The 20,848-nt window shown below is 40.3% G+C and overlaps 1 protein-coding gene across 1 annotated transcript in view; it reads right to left on the bottom strand.

Moving 5' to 3' along the window:
• Positions 1-1,119: 1,119 nt before the first annotated feature.
• The window catches only part of LOC130368636 (uncharacterized), a 31,057-nt gene continuing 11,328 nt past the window's right edge, over positions 1,120-20,848 (bottom strand). Inside the window, exons 3-8 of the mRNA XM_056572584.1 lie at positions 17,546-17,688; positions 15,282-15,461; positions 15,009-15,191; positions 9,783-9,942; positions 8,672-8,786; positions 1,120-1,371 (exon numbers count right to left, since the gene is read on the bottom strand). Coding sequence (XP_056428559.1) covers positions 1,269-1,371; positions 8,672-8,786; positions 9,783-9,942; positions 15,009-15,191; positions 15,282-15,461; positions 17,546-17,688 — 884 coding nt within the window. The 3' untranslated portion in view covers positions 1,120-1,268. The remainder of the gene's footprint in view (positions 1,372-8,671; positions 8,787-9,782; positions 9,943-15,008; positions 15,192-15,281; positions 15,462-17,545; positions 17,689-20,848) is intronic.

Genomic DNA, 20,848 nt, shown 5'->3' with positions numbered 1-20,848 from the left:
AATTACGAAGGTCCGATGAGTCAAGATGGCGGCCGGAGCCCCTCTCTTCTATAATCTGCTTTCTGCCTATGCATAGCACTGAACAGTAATAGCAATCAATAGATTGCTATAAATTCTCCACTGAACTGGTGCCAGAAAGTTAAACAGATTTGTAAATTATACAATGTAAAAGGGTAGCGTGCACTCACCGCGGGTAAACAGCTGCAGGCCCGAGGTCCGGGATTACCGCGGCATAGACAAAGACGGTAAGGGGCGCTCAGAGGCTACGCCGGCAGTTTCGGACGTAGGAACGTCAGGCGTTCCTACGTCAGAAACTGCTGGCGTAGCCTCTGAGCTCCCCTTACCGTCTTCGTCTATGCCGCGGTAATCCCGGACCTCGGGCCTGCAGCTGTTTACCCGCGGTGAGTGCACGCTACCCTTTTACATTGTATTGTTTGACACTTTATCTAGTGTGTGCACCCCGCAGGTGCTGCGTATGTTATTTATCGGGTCCGGAGGCTGCCAGTGTTTACCAGTGGTATCGTATATTTGCATGCTTAAGCTATACGGTGTGCTCTCTCCTCCTCTAGCGGATTATGGAGATTTGTAAATTACTTCTATTAAAAAATATTTACCCTTCCAGTACTTATTATCAGCTGTATGCTACAGAGAAAATTATATTATTTTTGAATTTCTTTTTTGTCTTGTCCACAGTGCTCTCTGCTGACACCTCTGTCCGTGTCAGGAACTGTCCAGAGCAGCATAGCTTTGCTATGGGGATTTTCTCCTGCTCTGGACAGTTCCTGATACAGGCATCAGGTGTCAGCAGAGAGCACTGTGGACAAGACAAAAAAGAAATTCAAAAAGAAAAGAATTTCCTTCTCTAGTATACAGCTGCTAAAAAGTACTGGAAGGGTAAAGATTTTTTAATAGAAGTAATTTACAAATCTGTTTAACTTTCTGGCACCAGGAGTACCCCTTTAAAAAGAGAGGAGAAAAAAACAAAAACACGAAAATGAAAAACGCAGTGTCCTTAAGGGGCTAATCTGAGGTCACCCCGATATATAACAATATAACACTTGCGAGCACAATTCTAAAGTAACTTAATAATCACAATACAGTAAAACAGAATTGAAAAACTGATTTATTCACAGAGAGCATAGAGCAAGATAAGAGGTTATAGCAGGAAATGTAATAATAATGTCAGTGAAATTATTATATAGATAAATGTCACATTTTACAAGAATATCTTTATAGGAATAAGATCATAGAATATTGACACATAATAATTACTCCAGAAAGTCAAAACTGGCTGCAAATGATGATATGCTGCACATGTTGACATCACGTTGGACTTTTGCAAAGCCATTTTCTCCCCATTCTTCGCCCCAACTGTAAAGAGAAATATAGTAATACCATAAACCAATGGTGACAATAAAGGCACATAAAAACGGACGTATTTTTCATCTAATAATGTGGTTTATTAACCCTTTCAGGACTCAGCGTTTTTCAGTTTTTTGCACTTTCGTTTATTCCTCCTCACCTACTAAAAATCATAACGCTTTCACTTTTCCACCAACAGACCTATATAAGGGCTTGTTTTATGAGCTACCAATTTTACTTTGTAATGACATCAGTCATTTCACCACAAAATCTATGGCGAAACAAAAAAATTATTATTTGTGGTACAAAATTGAAAAAAAAAAAAACACCATTTTGTAATTTCTAGCAGCTTCCGGTTACAAGGATACCTAATTTATATAGGTTTTATTTTTATTATACTACTTATAACTACATGCACCAAAATTAGTATGTTTAAAATTGTCATCTTTTGACCGCCATAACTTCTTTATTTTTCCACATACATTTTTGCGCCATGGTATGCAGTTTTTATCGGTACCATTTATGTTTTGATGGGACTTTTTGATTGATTTTGATAAATTTTTTTAGGTTATACAAAATGACCAAAAATGTGCAATTTTGGACTTTGGAATTTGTTTTCGTATACGTCATTGACCGTGCAGTTTAACCCTTTAAGGACCCGGGCTTTTTCCGTTTTTTCATTTTCAATTTTTCGTCCTGAACTTTAAAAAATCATAACTCTTTAAAATGTTCACCTAAAATTCTATATTATGGCTTATTTTGGGTGTCACTAATTCTACTTTGTAATGACATTAGTCATTTTACCCAAAAATCTACAGTGAAACGGGAAAAAAAATCAATGTGCGACAAAATTGATGAAAAAACACTATTTTATAAGTTTTGAGGGCTTCTGTTTTTACGCAGTACATTTTTCGGCAAAAAATATACCTTATCTTTATTCTGTAGGTCCATATGGTTAAAATGATACCCTACTTGTATAGGTTTGATTTTGTATCACTTCAGAAAAAAATCATGAATACATGCAGGAAAATTTATACGTTTAAAATGGTAATCTTCTGACCCCTATAACTTTTTTATTTTTCTGTATTCAGGGATCTCTGAGGGCTCATTTTTTTGCGCCGTGATCTGAAGTTTTTAGTGGTACCATTTTTGTTCTGATCAGACTTTGATCACTTTTTGATTCACTTTTTTTGAAGTATAAAAAGGGATCAAAAATGCGCTATTTTGGACTTTGTTGGATTTTTTTGTGCATACGCCATTGAACGTGCGGTTTAAAAAGCAGTATATTTTTATAATTCGGACATTTCCGCAAGCGGCGATACCCCACATGTTTATTTTTATTTACACAGTTTTTTTTTTTTATTCTTGGAAATGCCGGGTGATTCAAACTTTTATTAGGGGAAGGGATAAATGAAAGGGTTAATGATTTTTTTTACACTTTTCTTATGCAATATTATAGCTCCCATAAGGGGCTATAGCATTGCATTTACTGATCTTTAACACTGATTGATGCATCCAGATAGGAATGGATCAATCAGTGTTTTCGGCGATTGATTGCTCAAGCCTGGATCTCAGGCTTGAAGCATTCATTCGGCGATCGGACTGCAGGAAGGAAGGTAAGAGACCTTCCTCCTGTACTACAGCTGTTCGGGATGCTGCTATTATACCGCGGCGATCCCGAACAGCTCCCTGAGCTACCTGGGCACTTTTACTTTCGTTTTTAGCTGCGCGTCTCAGCTTTGACTGGCGGGTCCCGGCTTCACTATGATGCTGGGCCCGCCGCGATATGATGCGGGGTCACCGTGTGACCCCGCGTTATATCGCAGGACCGGGACTCAGGGCGTAAGTTTACGCCCTGGGTCCTTAACAGGTTTATTAACGTTATATTTTTTATAGTTTACGTACACGGCAATACCACATATGTTTATTTTTGTTTGAATATTTTTTTTCTTATTAAAATGGGAAAAGGGATGTGATTCAAATTTTTATTAGGGAAGGGGTTAAATCACATTTATTAACTTTTTTTTTGTTGTTGTACTTTTTTACACCAGTTTTTAGTCCCCATAGGGGACTATTACATGCAATCTTGTGATTGCATATATTGTCCAATGTTATGCCATAGCATAGCATTGATCAGTGTTATCGGTGCTCTGCTGAACCAGCCAGCTGAGCAGGCAGGGAGCAGCAGATCACCGATTGGATGGCAAGGAGGCAGGTAGGGACCATCCCCCGTCCTCTCAGCTGTTTGGGACGCCGCGATTTCAACGTGTCAGTCCCGAACCGCCCGACTAAGCTCCCAGGAATGGTTTCACTTCCATTTTGATTGCTGCATCTAAGGGGTTAATGCCAGGCATAACCGCGATCAGGGATGTCCGGTATTAGACACGGGTCCTGGTGGCTGATAGCCGCCGGGACCATGTACAGGTACGCCCTGCGTCCTTGAGAGGCGTGGCGGCCCCCACGAGCCCTCCCATAGATATAGACTTGTAATTGCGGGGGTCTGATTGCTGGGAACCCCTGCAATCTCCTGCATGGGACCCCAACTCTCCCCGGGAACAGGGTGTGTTGACCCCTGCACAAAGTGGCATCAGACATGCCCCCTCCATGTATCTCTATGGGAGAGGCATTCAGCTATCTCTGGCTCTTCCATAGAGATAAATGGTTGGCGCTTCTTGCGGGGGTCGACACATTCCATTCCTAGGGAGAACCAGGGTCCTGTGAAGGAGATCTGGGGGGAAGAGGGGGTCCCAGTGGTCGGCTTCCCCTGCAATCTAAAACTTATCCTCTATCCTTTGGATAGAAGATACGTTTTTCTACACAATACATTTGGTGGTGGTGAAAATCCAACACGCTCAACCCTTCTCTCCACCGACACCATCTGTTGGTGACGAATCAGGCGGTCACCTTAGAGAGCATGATGGGTTCGTCCAACCTTAGGCCCCTTTCACACTGCCGTTGTACCCCATCGGTAATGGTCCGTAAGACACTTTTTTTTGTGCCTTTAACGTCCGTTATCTGAACAGGGAACCACGTGCAACAACTGGTCCTGAAAAATTTTATTTAATATTATGGGGTCCGTCGGGCACAGTGGTTTTGTGATGGGAATAGCGGCGAAAAAAGACAAACCGCAATTCCCCCGATGTTCCCTGATGTCTGTCACACTGCCGTGTCACAACAGCAGTGTGAAAGAAGCCTTGGTCTAAGGTATATGGGCACCTTTAGAGTGGGCACACCATGTGACAGACATTTTTCTAGCACTTCTCTGGTGCTTTTTTGGAGCTGGAGCCATAGTCCTCAATAGGCATGTTTCATTCTCCACAAATATTATGCATGCATAAGTATTTTCATTGGCAGTCAGATTTCTCAGACGGAACAACAGTGTTAGTATATATTCCTTTGTTAATATTTGTGGAGAAAATAAGCCAATATTTAAATATATTTATATGCATGATGTGAAATCCAGAAATAGTTAAAATCCCTGGCAAGACTTAACTACTTCCATGTCTCTGTCTGCAACTGCTACCTGCTGCTATTTGCCTGGCTCTACAGAGCTAATCTCTCACAATACTGTAAGATTCATATTTGCCAATGTAAGTGCTTTCAGATTACTTTTAACCCCTTAACGACCAATGATGTAAATATACATCCTGGTGCGGCGGTACTTTGTGAACCAGGACGTACAAACATGTCCTGTACATGACCGCGAGCATTGGAGCGATGCTCGGGTCATGTGCGGCAGGTCCCGGCTGCTGATAGCAGCCAGGGACCCATCGGTAATGGCCGACATCGTGTCTGAGATCAAGCAGACCAGAGCAGAAGATAGCCGATAATACTGATCAGTGCTATGCCCTATGCATAGCACTGAACAGTATAAGCAATCAAATAATTGCTATAAATAGTCCCCTATGGGGACATAAAAAGTGTAAAAAAAAAAAAAAAGAAGTAAAAAAAAAACTTAAAAAATTTAGAAAAATCCCCTCCCATATAAAAATGTAAAATGTTCCTTTTTCCCATTTTACCCCCAAAAAGTGTAAAAAAAAAATGTATAAACTTATTTGGTATCACCTCCAAAGTTGCTGCTTTTTTCTAAAATTTAGATTTAAAAAAAATTATAAAAAAATAAAAAAAAGTTTTATAAACACAAATGTGGTATCAATAAAAAGTGCAGATCATGGCGCAAAAAATTAGCCCTCATACCGATGCTTATATGGAAAAATGAAAAAATTATAGGTCGTCAAAATAGAGGGATTTTAAACGAACTCATTTGGTTAAAAAGTTTGCGATTTTTTTTAAGCACAACAATAATAAAGAAGCATGTAATTATGGATATCATTTCAATCTTATTGAGCCACAGAATAAAGAACACGTGATTTTTTACCGCACATTGTACGGCGTAAAAACGAAACCTTCCAAAATGTGCAAAATTGCGGTTTTCTTTTTAATTTCCCCACACATATAGTATGTTTTTAGGTTGCGCCATACATTTTATGGTAAAACGAGTGATGTCATTACAGAGGAAAACTGGTTGCGCAAAAAACAAGCCCTCATACTAGTCTGTGGGTGAAATTATAAAAGAGTTACGATTTTTAGAAGGCGAGGAGGAAAAAACGAAAATGCTAAAATAAAATGGGCTTGGTCCTTATACCTTTGAAATGATATATTTACACACAGTAGTTATGTGTGAGTAAATATGCTTTGAAACGCCCTCTCCCACAGAGATGTTACCCGGAGGTATCTTTGCAATCCAATGAATGTAATGTCAGTGTACCAACACAAATGCAAACCAGCAATGCAAATATTTGAAAATGTAGTCTTTACAGTGCCGAGTCCATTATGTGTTATGGAGATATAGGGATGTAAACTATGCAAATTCTAGGGATAGGATACAATCTTAGTGGCTCAGTAGGGTATTTTGCTGCATTGTTTGTTTTACTAAAGGTCAGAATCAAGTTAAATCACCACTTAATTTGACTTAATTCATGGGGTCCAGTTGCAGAGAAGGTTGTATCGGAACTGTGTCACATTTTCTGGATGAAGAAATCAATATTTGCTTATTGTTTATCTAACAAATAGAGAGGATGTTCAACAAAGGCAAATAACATGGGTAGCGCTCTGCAGTATATACATCTTTGGGGAAGTGATAGACGAAATGTCATCAGAATGAAAAACCGACATCCCCAACAAAGAATAAACAAAATCCTATGAATAGCTTCATTTCATTTGTAAAAAGTCTAGAAGCGACCATAGGGACTTGTATTGTGTACATTGAAAAGTAATGTTATTGCTTCAATAAAAAATCCAAAATTCTTCTATTCTAGTTGATAGCCAATGGCTGTCAGTGATAGGCAGGATGTGTCTTTTACCCTTGATCTTACAGTCAAGACCTGCAGTATTTTCTTGTCACTATATAGTCATGTGACATTATTATGTAGACAGGAATTACAAGAAAAAAATATCTAAATATCTAGTTTTGACTGGGGTTGGAGCTACATTTATTTTTGCTTAGAGACCCATTTTCAATAAAACGGTCCCTTGAGTGAATTGGCTGGCTTGATATGGAGGAGACTTTATCGTGTTTGGCAAATGAGAATGGAAAGTAAGTAAAACTTATGGTACAATGGGAATATTGTATAATAAAACTATAGGACCTGTTTCTATTGGAATTAGAAAGAACATGCACAGAAAGTACCATACATACTGAATATACAGTATACCACATAAGTGAGTCCACCCCTCACATTTTTGTAAATATTTTATTTAAATGTTATTATATCTTTTCATGTGACATCACTGTAGAAATGACCCTCTGCTACAATGTAAATAGTAAGTGCTCAGCCTGTATAACAGTGTTTAATGTTGTTGTCCCTTCAAAATAACTTAAAATCAACTATTAATGTGAGTATACCCCTAAGTAGATATGTCCAAATTGGGCTCAATTAGTCATTTCCCCTCCCTGGTGTCATGTATGACTTGTTAGTATTACAAGGTCTCAGGTGTGAATAGGGGGCAAGTACCTTAAATTAGGTGTTATCGCTCTCACATTCTCTAATAATGATCCCTGGAAGTTTAACATGGCACTGAAAGAAATCATTGTTGCTCTATATAAAGATGGTCCAGGCTATAAAAAGTCTGCCAAGACCCTGAAACTGGGCTGCAAGCATGGTGGCCAAGACCATTCAGTGGTTTTACAGAACAGATTACACTCAGAACAGGCCTCACTATGTTCGACCAAAGAAGTTAAGCGCACATGCTCATCGTCATAACCAGGGGGTTGTCTTTTGGAAATAGATGTATGAATGCTTCCAGTTTGAAGGAATGGAGGGCAGGGGTCAGCTTGTCAGTGCTCAGACCGTACAGCACACACTGTATTAATTTGTTCTGTATGGCTGTCATCTGAGATTGAAGCCTCTACTAAAGATCATCCACAATAAAGACAAGCAGACTAAGGAAATGGATTACTTAAACCATGTCCTTTGATCCAATGAGACCAAGAGAAACCTGTCTGGTTCAAATCGTGTCAAAAGTGTGTGGTGGCAAAGAAGAACAAAGACAAATGTGTCTTTTCTACAGTCAAGCATGGTGGTGGGAGTGTCATGGTCTGGGCCTGCATGAGAGCTGCTGGAACTGGGGAGCTACAGTTTATTGAGGAAACCATGAATGTCAATATTTACTGTGACATTCTGAAGCAGAAAACGATCCCCTCCCTTCGGAGACTGGGCCGCAGGGCAGTATTCCAACATGATAACCCCAAACACACCTCCGAGATGACCACTGCCTTGCTAAAGAAGCTGAGGGTAAAGATAATGGACTGTCCCAGCATGTCTCCAGACCTAAACTCTATTGAGCATCTGCAGAGCATACTCAAACAGAAGGTGGAGGAGCGCAAGGTTAACATTAACCAGTTCCATCATGTCGTCTTGGAGGATGGGAAAGTATTTTAGTGGCAACCTGTGAATCTCTGGTGAACTCCAGGCCTAAGAGGCTTAAAGGGGTTCTCCAGTGCTTAGACATCTTATCCCCTATCCAAAGGATTAGGCACTAATAGCTATGTGTTAAGTTATTTTGAGGGGACACAACATTAAACACTGTTATACAGGCTGTGCACTCACTAATACATTGTAGCAGAGTGTCATTTCTTCAGTGTTGTCCCATGAATATTAAAATATTTACAAAAAAAAAATGTGAGGGGTGCACTCACCTATGTGAGATACCATACATACATGAACAGGCGTACCTACATTTTGTCCAATATAAGGTCCATAAAGGGTTAGCTCCTCAAATATATCTAGTCATTGCATTTTTGTCTTACCTATTCTTTATTATCCAGTATGGCTGCTCCTCCCCATCTTCATCCTTTTCAATGCCATATCCCATAGCAATAATTGCATGGTTAGCATTTTCTGCACAATCCCCGTCAAATATTCCTTGTGTAAAAATAAAATGATAGGTGTAAGTTTTCTGAAGAGTTGAAAAAAACTCTAATAGGAAGACAAAACGTGCAAATCCTTCACCTACTAGTGAAGGATGGCAAAATGGTACAGTGTGTAAGGCTTCTGACCAACTGACTAGTGTAAGGTAACAGTTGAAGGTGTTTTTTAGCCACAAATAATATATTAACTTTTATCTTTTAGAAAAACTATGGAATATTAATGTCCATCTGGATAGATCTACCCTTGATTTTATAATCAAGTTAAATTTTATAATCCACCTAGTTTACTGCCCCCAACATGAAAAACCACCCTCTGCCTTTATTTTTATAATTTTTTTTCTACAATAATATTGCTCTGTATTTTCTCCTCAGTCTCAGTCAGATTCACAGACTGGGAAGGGACGTTACCCAACAGGCGTGATATCATCTGAAGCCATACAGGGGAGAACTTCCTCCCTCACTCTGCTACACAGCCCAGAGCAGTTCAGTGTGTGAGATGAGCTATGATTGGCTAAGACTGCACACCCCCCCCCCCCCCTCAGCATTTCCTTATTTTGGACTTCTGCCAGGCCAGTAGGAGTCCAAATTTTGTGCAAAAAATGGGGGAAAATGTGCTCTGGATAAGTAGGGAGACACCTAGTGGCAGCTTTTTTAAACACAAATAAAACATAGAACAGCAAAAATTAGTTTTAATGAGAGTGCCCATTTAACATTTCTATGAGATGCAAAATACATCAGTTTATATGTAATTTTACAGGAACATAGCATGGACACATCAGCATTTTCATTTCCATTTCCTTTTGACTGATGAAAATGTGTCATCATGTTATGCTCAATTAAATTTAATAATATTTGCTATGCCAAATTTGACCCATTTTGAGATACATGCCATGTTGGCATAACTGCATTTATATATAACTAAAACAGAGCAGAATATTATAATGACAGTGAGATTAGCTTATAAACAGTAGAAAAGATATTGTTGTGTTACCACGGCTATAGTGCATGAAATCCATGTCTACCGCAAACCCTACAGCCACAGGTCCCTCTAGTGCCACTGAAGACACCATGCTATTTTCATCAGGCAGGTTGTAGTATTTGGTTAAATTCAACGTCATTGCTTTATCTTCCTTAAATGCACACTCTTTTTGCTTGTTTAAAGAAAAAAAAAGAAAAAAAAACTATTAGTTTTTTGACAATATTTAACATATTCATCCCATTAGGGTATGTTCACACGTCTCTTATCTGAGGCAGAAAAATCAGGCAAGAATTTTTTAGGAAATCTGCCTGTAAGATCTCACGGGCATATTTTTAGTGTGGACTTCCTATATGGATATGTAAATTTGACACATTGTATACAAGGATTGTAAATTAATAAATAAATATCTTTGAGGTTCTGTGTGCAATCCGCACCAATAAATGACATGCCGCTTCTTATTTTTCTGCCACATGAATTGTTAATTCACACAACATCTTAACTGAGATGAATATTTCCCATTGAAATCAATTTGAGGTAGATTGTTATTAGATTTCAAAGGGTTATCTAGCAAGAACATTTCTTTTTATAAATGTGCCCAGGCCGTGTGATAGCATTAAAGGGGTACTCCGGTGGAAAACTTTTTTTTTTTAAATCAACTGGTGCCAGAAAGTTAAACAGATTTGTAAATTACTTCTATTAAAAAATCTTAATCCTTCCAGTACTTATTAGCTGCTGAATACTGCAGAAAAAAATATTTTCTTTTTGGAACACAGTGCTCTCTGCTGACATCTCTGTCCATTTTAAGAACTGTCCAGAGCAGCATATGTTTGCTATGGGGATTTTCTCCTACAGTTCTTAAAATGGACAGTTCTTAAAATGGACAGAGATGTCAGCAGAGAGCACTGTGCTCGTGATTCAGCAGAGAGCTCTGTGTTCCAAAAAGAAAAGAATTTCCTCTGTAATATTCAGCAGCTAATAAGTACTGGAAATATTAAGATTTTTTAATAGAAGTAATTTACAAATCTATTTAACTTTCTGGCACCAGTTGATTTAAATAAAAAAAGTTTTCCAGCAGAGTACCCCTTTAAAAAGCACCTGTACTTACCTTCTTTGCTCCTGCAGCCTCAGTTATTATGGTGCCTTGTCTCCTGTGAACTTTCTGGTGCTGCAGATGGCACATCACATTGCCACCTGGCCATCACATTGCCGCCTGGGACGCCACAGCGGCTAGGGATTGGCTGAGCAGCAATGTGACATATTTTCTTCAGCACCATGAAGTGAAGTTCACCTGAGACTAGGGGCAAGAACAGGGTTTTTTATATCACACATACTGGGCACATTCATTTAAAAAAGAAAAAATATGTTTTTGCTGCATAACCCTTTTAAAGGGGTACTCCGGTGCTTACACATCTTTTCCCCTATCCAAAGGATAGGGGATAAGATGCCTGATCGCGGGAGTCCCACCACTGGGGACCCCCGTGATCTTGCACGCGGCACCCCGTTTGTAATCAGTCCCCGGAGCGTGTTCGCTCCGGGTCTGATTACTGTCGATCACGGGGCCGGCGGCGAGTGACGTCACACCTCCGCCCCCGTGTGACATCACGCTCCGCCCCTCAATGCAAGCCTATGGGAGGGGGCGTGACAGCTATCAAGCCCCCTCCCGTAGGCTTGCATTGAGGGGCGGAGCGTGATGTCACACGGGGGCAGAGGTGTGACGTCACACGCCGCAGGCCTTGTGGTCATCCATAATCAGACCCGGAGTGAACACGCTCCGGGGACTGATTATAAACGGAGTGCCGCATGCAAGATCACGGGGGTCCCCAGCAGCGGGACTCCCGCGATCAGGCATCCTTTGGATAGGGGATAAGATGTCTAAGCACCGGAGAACCCCTTTAACCCCTTAACGACGCAGGACGTATATTTCCATCCTGCGCCGGCTCCCGCGATATGAAGCGGGATCGCGCCGCGATCCCGCATCATATCGCGTCGGTCCCGGCGGTAATCAACGGCCGGGACCCGCGGCTAATACCACACATCGCCGATCGCGGCGATGTGCGGTATTAACCCTTTAGAAGCGGCGGTCAAAGCTGACCGCCGCTTCTAAAGTGAAAGTGAAAGTGACCCGGCTGCTCAGTCGGGCTGTTCGGGACCGCCGCGGTGAAATCGCGGCATCCCGAACAGCTGATCGGACACCGGGAGGGCTCTTACCTGCCTCCCCGGTGTCCGATCGACGAATGACTGCTCCGTGCCTGAGATCCAGGCAGGAGCAGTCAAGCGCCGATAATGCTGATCACAGGCGTGTTAATGCACGCCAGTGATCAGCATTAGAGATCAGTGTGTGCAGTGTTATAGGTCCCTATGGGACCTATAACACTGCAAAAAAAATGTAAAAAAAAAGTGTTAATAAAGGTCATTTAACCCCTTCCCTAATAAAAGTTTGAATCACCCCCCTTTTCCCATAAAAAAAATAAAACAGTGTAAAAAAAATAAAAAATAAACATATGTGGTATCGCCGCGTGCGTAAATGTCCGAACTATAAAAATATATCATTAATTAAGCCGTACGGTCAATGGCGTACGCGCAAAAAAATTCCAAAGTCCAAAAAAGCGTATTTTGGTCACTTTTTATATCATTAAAAAATGAATAAAAAGTGATCAAAAAGTCCGATCAAAACAAAAATCATACCGATAAAAACTTCAGATCACGGCGCAAAAAATGAGTCCTCATACCACCCCATACGTGGAAAAATAAAAAAGTTATAGGGGTCAGAAGATGACATTTTTAAACGTATAAATTTTCCTGCATGTAGTTATGATTTTTTCCAGAAGTGCGACAAAATCAAACCTATATAAGTAGGGTATCATTTTAACCGTATGGACCTACAGAATAATGATAAGGTGTAATTTTTACCGAAATATGCACTGCGTAGAAACGAAAGCCCCCAAAAGTTACAAAATGGCGTTTTTTTTTTCGATTTTGTCGCACAATGATTTTTTTTTCCGTTTCGCCGTGCATTTTTGGGTAAAATGACTAATGTCACTGCAAAGTAGAATTGGCGACGCAAAAAATAAGCCATAATATGGATTTTTAGGTGGAAAATTGAAAGGGTTATGATTTTTAAAAGGTAAGGAGGAAAAAACGAAAGTGCAAAAACGGAAAAACCCTGAGTCCTTAAGGGGTTAAGGTAAGTTAACACATTACATTCAGAAAGCCAAACACAGATCATAAATAGAGGAGACATATAAAGGAAAGACAGCACTTCTCTTTTCCAATCCACTAATTGCTTTGTAAGTAATATTTGCACTTAAAAACCTGTACGTGTGAACGCAGCCTTAATACCCGTGACACATATTATATTTGTATATTTGTAATTTTTCTATCATATTTTCACATTTAAAGAAAAATGGCAGAACACCATAACTAATGCATGCTATAATGTTATAAAAATGCAGAACACTAAAGCATGTATATGTAGCTATTCTAATAAAAATGTGGGTAATGATTTCTGATACAGCCTTATACATACAGTAGGTTCCTCTTTAGCTTATGGTAATTTGGGGGTATAAATTGCAGAATTGCACACTTTTGTCTTTATTAGTTCATATCATTAAAGTGAACCTGTCATCACTTTCATTCTGCCTGAACCAGAGGTGTACATATATGAAAAGGGCCCACAGCAAATATTTCACTAATAAAAAAAAGGAATGGAACCAACCAGGATGGGGTCCCCCCTCTCCAAGGGCCACCATAGCAGCCGCATAGTCTGGTTCTTGGCTTGAACCAGAAGTCCTTGGTGGCTTCTGCCTGACCTACCAGCCTTGATTGATAGTTTTTCCATATGCCCAAATGTTGGCTGCACTGTAATCATGCCCTCTTGTGTGATTGACCGCCAGTTACCCAGCCGGCATCATCGTTCGCCTCCTACTGCTTAGGGAACAGAGTGGTGGCGAGGCCTGTCAATCACGCTGTGGGGGCGTCATTGCAGCACAGCTGATGGGATTAGGTAAGTATAGCTCTCTGTCCAGGGAACTACTTACTGGGTCGGCGGGAGAGGCTTACTAACTTCCTATCCTCACCACCCCTGCGGACAGGAACGTCCCCCGGGGATGGTGAGGATGAAGATTTTATCATATATAACGCGCTGCTACGCCTTATATTTGGTAAAATTAATCAAGGTTGTTAGGGTGGGGAGAAGCCACCAGGAGCCACCCTGTTTACTTGTGGTTCTGGCAGCATGAAAGTGATGGTAGGTTCCCTCTAAAGTGCATTTTTTACATTCATTATGTGCATACAGTACAAATAGAGCAACCATGACAGCTAGACAACACCTTTTTAACTTAACATTTTAGGATTTTTTGCCTTCCTCTGGATCAACTCAGTAGGGACTCATTAGGGTTATAGGTTGAACTTGATGGACTCTGGTCTTTTTTTAACCTTAAGAACTATGAGGGACATTTATCAATGTTTGCTTATGTATTCCTTTTTTTAGTAATTTTTTCCTTACTTTTTTTTTGCTTATGTGACTTATTTATCAACTGGTTTCAGCCTGTTGATAATTTTCTTTCACGTAAGCAATTTTTCCTTTTTTACTTTGGTAGTAGCTTTTTCTGCTCCATGTTTGAGCTGGAGTAAATTTAGTCAATTTTTAACGCTGTTGCGACTTTTTTTTGCGCAGTTGCGACTGTCGCAGTTAATAAATACCTGACTACCCGTAGTCCATTTTAAAATTATTACTACATAGTAAATTTTAGGAAAACTTGCTTTTCTCGCTTTCCAGTCAAAATGTTGGATGAAAAAGCGTGTAGTCGCAGTTGCGACAATTTTGCGACAATTATAGTAAAGAAAACCTGACTAAACCCGTTGATAAATGTCTATATATGTTACTATATTATATTGAGATACTATGTGCATTAGTTGCAAAATTAGGGCTAAGTATCATAACAGAATGACTGCTTTCATAATACTATATGCGATGACCATGTCATGCCACATTTTTTTTTTCTCTCAGATTCTTCTAGAAATGTAAAATCAGAGACACAAGGAGGTGCAGTTTAAACCCAAAGGGTTCTATGGGCAATTTATTCCAAATCCATAACACACAAGCCCCTACTACACAAGACATATGTATAGTTGGTCCACAATTATACAGTATATTATAGGGCTACACTATTTCATGTCAACGTCGGGCATATTCCTTATTGCTACCCTCAGAATAAAAGAAGAGAAGAAAAGATATACCCTTGTTTCATATTCATAATCTTCAGCTTTCATGACTCCATTCTCTGTTATATACTTCAGTGCATAAATCGGGAGCCCGCCACAACATGCCTCATCCACATTATCACAGTCCACCAGCTGCTGCTCACTCAGGGCTATCAGTTTATGGTTCTTTATGCAGAGTCGGGATTCAACCACACCCACCTTAAAGACAGAAATATTTATTTAACCCTCTATTCACTGTAGAGGACAAGAACACATTATAAAGTTAAAGATAAAACAGAGAATGCTTACTGTTGCAAACGCCCAACATGATCCGCACATCCCTTGATTCTTTGCTTCTGTCACACACTTGGACTCCCTCCAGTCAACATGGTCAGGTAGCCCATCTCTTAGTCCATAGCTTAAACTGGGAGCCGAGGCTTCAGCCCCATTTGTTTTTAGGCAGCTCCTTCTTTTGACTTCTTCAGGTGTCTATAGTATAGTCAGAAAACACTTACAAACATGCATTGTCCTCTGCTTACTATCATTGAATAGAAACAGCTTTATTTACACCCAGAAGCTTAAGGCTAGGTTCAGACTACGGAATTTCCGCCTGCAATTCTGCTTTGAAATTGCAGGCAGAAATTCCACTTGCTAAAATGTATAGTGTAGTGAATGGGTTTCCGTTCACAAATTCACACTTTGGAATTTGTGAAGTGGAATTTGTGAATGGAAAATCCGCTTGGAAATTTCCGCCTGAAGAATGGCGTTGCTCATTCTTCATGCGGAAATCCGTGCGGAACACATTGCAGTCTATCTTCTGCCCGTAGATTCCATAGTCTGAACCTAGCCTAAAGGGAAGTATCGCTTACAGTCAGCTACTGAAATGTGTTCTTTTTTTCTACATGATTTTGTTGTTTGTTTGTTTATCATAGGGACAGCCATCTTGCCTGAACTATTAACAGCATTTAGTGACTTTGCTTTACAGCAAGTCTTATGGCCATAAGCAACAACAAACAGGATCTGTCCCAATCACATGCATTGGAGAAGCTACTCGACATTCTCTGTGACCTTTGCTAAGGTCATCCCACAGGGAGGGTTACTCTAAGCTCTGAGGTGCAGCTATTGTGAATGGTGTTTTATCTAGGGATCGACCAATATCGTTTTTTTAGGGCCGATACCGATAACCGGTGGAGGTTAGGGCCGATAGCCGATAACTTATACTGATATTCCGGTATAAGTTATCGGCTATTTATCCCCCCGCGACACCGCTGCAGATCATTGCAGATCATAAATCAATGCACTGCAGTGGCTTTTGTGGTGCCATAGACCGCCGCCGCCGCCCGCTACTCTCCCCCTGCCTGTCCGGGGGTCCTGAGTCCAATACGCCACTACGAGCAGACACAGTGCTGAGATGTGCAAGTTGCGGCGCATTCGCGGTGTACTTGCACACATCGCGGCCGCTCCCTCTGCTCCCTGAGCTAGGCCATGAGCAGCTGCGATGTGCGAGTATACTGCGCATGCATGCTGAGACTCGCACATTGTAGTGTGTCTGCTTGTAGCGGTGTATTGCCACTCCGAGCAGGCACATGTGAAGCCACCATGCAGCGGTCCTTCAGCGGTGGATCTGCAGGAAAAGTTGACCAGTTGCCCATAGCAACCAATAAGATTGCTTCTTTCATTTTTCACATGCCTTTTTAAAAATGAAAGAAGCAAGCTGATTCGTTGCTATGGGCAACTGGTCAACTTCTCTGCAATCTCCTTCACTATGCATAGGGTAGTCTGAGAATCTGGTAGCCCTTTTACATTCAGAAAGGGGGGCAGGGAATCGGACAACCAACACCAAAGTCAAAAGGAGGGCAGCAGGGTTAAAGATATACCTCCCTCTCCAGTGTTCGGAACATATAGTTCCAAACGTTGAGAGCGGGCTTTGGGGGTCACCTCACCCCCTTGTGATGTCACGCCCTGCCCCTTATGACGTCACATCCTGCCCCCTCAATGCAAGACTTGCATTGAGGGTGCGGGGCGTGACATCACGAGGGGAGGGGTGTGATGTTACGAGGGGTCATGGCGACCCCCAAAGCCTGCTCTCAGCGTTTGGAACTAAAAGTTCTGAATGCTTGGGAGTGGGGTACCCCTTTAGACCTGCTGGCCTCCTTTTGACTTTGGTGTTGGTTGTCCGATTCCCTGCCCCCCTTTCTGAATGTAAAAGGGCTACCAGATTTTCAGACTACCCTATGCATAGTGCGGGAGATTGCAGAGAAGTTGACCAGTTGCCCATAGCAACGAATCTGCTTTCTTCTTTCATTTTTAAAAAGGCATGTGAAAAATGAAAGAAGCAATCTTATTGGTTGCTATGGGCAACTGGTCAACTTTTCCTCTACACTGTTTTGATAAATCTCCCCCAATGTTCTTCAGTACTCTGAATCTGAGGTCCTAGATGGACCTTGGCCGGGGAACAACATAAACAGCAAGATCTGGAGGAGGTTCTCCCCTAAACAACACGAACATGTGGAGAATTTCAGGGAGCAGTAGTGGATCCAGTAACTTAATATATATGTATAGTAACTACTTACTATGTCTGCAAATTGATTCATTGCCATCCAGTATTTGGAAAGGCCACGGTCCGCACGTCTATTATGTTCCTCCACTTTGTGCCAAGTGTCTTCCCAAATTTTTCTCCGCAACTGCTCTTCCTTAGTAGTTGGATATTTTTTATCTGGCAAAATTTTGTTTTTATTCCATTACTCATCGGTAACCAGTAGGGGCAAATTATTCTCAGACTTTTAGCTAGTTTTAGCTAGTATAAAACACTGAATCCTATACAGTGCTTGTTAACATATCATATTTGTTTTTGAATTCTATTATGAAATATGCGGTGTATAAAGGCTTAACAAAGCCTCACCTTGCATAAACAGTTTTGGGCTATATTTTCTAGCATATTTTATAAAAAAAAATGTATCCATATTTGCAAACTTAAGGGGGGGGGAGATTTATCAAAACCTATGTAGAAGACAAGTGGTGTAGTTGCCCATAGCAACCAATCAGATTGCTTCTTTTAATTTTTTAGAGCCCTTTTTAAAAATCAAATAAGCAATCAAATTTTTTGTTATGGGCAACTGCACCACTCTTCCTGCACATAGGTTTTAATAAATCTCCTTTAATGTGAAAATTTGCAAACAAACAAACAAACACCTGAAGGTACACTGTGTGAACATAGCCTTAAACTAGGCTCCTAATTTTATATGGCCAGAATGCACTATAAAACTATGAATGTTATTTATTGCAATATATATATATATATATATATATATATATATATATATATATATATATATCAGATTCAGCACTTAAAATACAATTTACATTATTTTTTACCAATATATCAATAAATCAACTGGTGCCAGAAAGTTGAACAGATTTGTAAATTAGTTGCCAGGCTATCTTTTTGTGAACCTGCCAGGCTATCTTTTCGTGAACTGGGTATTTCCTGTTTGAGTTTGGTCTCACATCCCATAGTTCCTTGTTTCTAAGTGTGAAGTTACATTCCTCCCTCCCACGCATCAGCCACCCCACCCATTTAAACACAAATGAGTTGCATTCCATTCAAAAGACCAGTGTTTTCTAACCAGGGTGCCTACAGCTGTTGCAAAATAATCTTTTCCACCCGGCAGTCCCTCCACCCATTGAAGAAGGACAGGCTCCCTTTGCATAACTGACTAGTGATGTCAGGTCTCGACGCACTGCAACCTGGGAAATCCTGAGACCTGAGTAATTTTGTATGCTGTTAAAAATAAATATTGGGGCGAAAATCACATAAGAATTGCGAGACCACTGTCACACACAGGTACAGACACTATATTATGAACTACGCTAACTTTACAGCCTCTGTAGCATAGTCAAATAAAATAAATTGCTGGAATACCCCTTTAATCCTTCCAGTACTTATCAGCTGCTGTATACTACAGAGGAAGTTGTGTAGTTATTTTCTATCTGACCACAGTGCTCTCTGCTGATACCACTGTCTGTGTCAGGAACTGTCCAGAGTAGGAGCAAATCCCAATAGCAAACCTCTCCTGCACTGGACAGTTCCTGCTTTGACACAGAGGTGGCAGCAGCGAGCAGTGCCCCATAAAACATCTGTCAAGGAAGATGTAGGAGCTTCCCCCCAAATACAGATTAGAGTTCTATCAACACACATCTAATGGGTAGGGGAACCTTTTATGGGGTTCTATAGTGTTTCTATAGAGTTACATTTTATTATCTATAAGGTGTTATGCTTATATAAAATCTAAAATTTAGTTATAAAAAACCCTATTATTAGTTGTCTTACTATTTAAAAAGGATTGTTCACACATGATTTCCTATTGCATTTTATTGTACAGCCAATCAGTAAACAAGTCAGATTCTTGACTGTACACTGTAGCTAGAGGTATAAGGCTAGGTTCAGACTACGGAATCTTCGGGCAGAAAATTTCCGCCCGGAGATTCCGTGTGCGGCCAGCTGACTGAATCAGTCGGTGCTAGGACCGCGTGGACACTGCAGTCTCCAATAGGCTGCAAAGTGTTCCGCGAGTATTTCCGTCTGAAAAATGGGCAACGCCATTCATCAGGAGAAAATTTCCAAGCGGATTTTCCCAAGTGTGAATTTGTGAACGGAAACCCATTCACTACACTATACATTTTAGCTAGCGAAACTTCCGCCTGCAATTTCAAAGCGGAATTTCAGGCGGAAATTCCGTAGTGTGAACCTGGCCTAACCAGTAGATGGTGGGAGATTGTGATCCAGCTGTAAAGAGCTCTAGTGATACTACATCTAAAATACTCTAATAAACATTAATTAAAAAGAATAGGTCCAAATATGGGCTAAAAGGTGGTATAAAACATCATAAGAATAGGTATTGTAATTGTTCCAACCTGCAGAATAACTTTAACATGTGATTTCTACCACCCGGAGAATACAAAATAAATAAAAACAACAGCAGATTTTTTATTCTATTTGTTTCACCCCATAAAAAAATTATAAAAAGGAATCAAAATGTCCCAAGTACCCCAGAATGGTACTATTAATAATTTCCTCTGGTCTTGCAAAATTTGGCCTCAACCAACTTGATATGATGCCTGCAACATATCCTAAATAAAAAGGGGCCCCAAAAACCACTAGGTGCTCCTTTGTGCCTGAGGCCTAAGTTGGAGTCATGTAAGGCTCTAGTGATACATATGGGATATTTTTGGGTATATTTTGGGTATTAAATATTGAGTTGCATTTTTCTGTCAACACCTGCGGTGTTACAAAATAAAATAATTAAATTGGAATATTTGCAAGAAACAAATATATATATATTTTTTTATTCTGCCTCCAACTTGTGTTAATTTCTGTGAAACACCTAAAGGGTTAAACTGCACAGATCCTGAAAAAAAATCTGATTTTAAAATGTTTTTGGAAAATTGCTAAAGGTCTAAGCCCTCTAATGTTTTAAAAAAGTGAAAGGACAAATCATGCCAACGGAATGTAGACATATTGTAAGTGTGAATTAATAATTGATTTATGAATTTCATATTATCACAGAGAATGAGACAGGTCAGATTTCTTATATTTCTTATATAGTAGTTTTATATATGTAGTTTTGATGAGGCCAGCATCCTGGGCATACATCCTGATGTATGCAGGTAACCTTACATTATGCAGTAACTATGTGGCAATAAGCCTACTGTAAGGCTAGGTTCACACTCTGAAATTTCTGGCAAGCACTAGGATTGTGCGAATATTGCCATTCCCATAGACGGCAATGCATTCTGTCAAAATAATTAACAGGATCATTCTTTTGTGGCAAATATTCAGTGACTGAACACTTTATCACAAATAAACTATTTTCTAT

This window comes from Hyla sarda, chromosome 4 (assembly GCF_029499605.1).
Source record: "Hyla sarda isolate aHylSar1 chromosome 4, aHylSar1.hap1, whole genome shotgun sequence".
Classification (NCBI taxonomy): domain Eukaryota; kingdom Metazoa; phylum Chordata; class Amphibia; order Anura; family Hylidae; genus Hyla; species Hyla sarda.
Note: the sequence above shows the minus strand (reverse complement) of the source record. Positions and strands in the feature narration are given on the sequence as shown.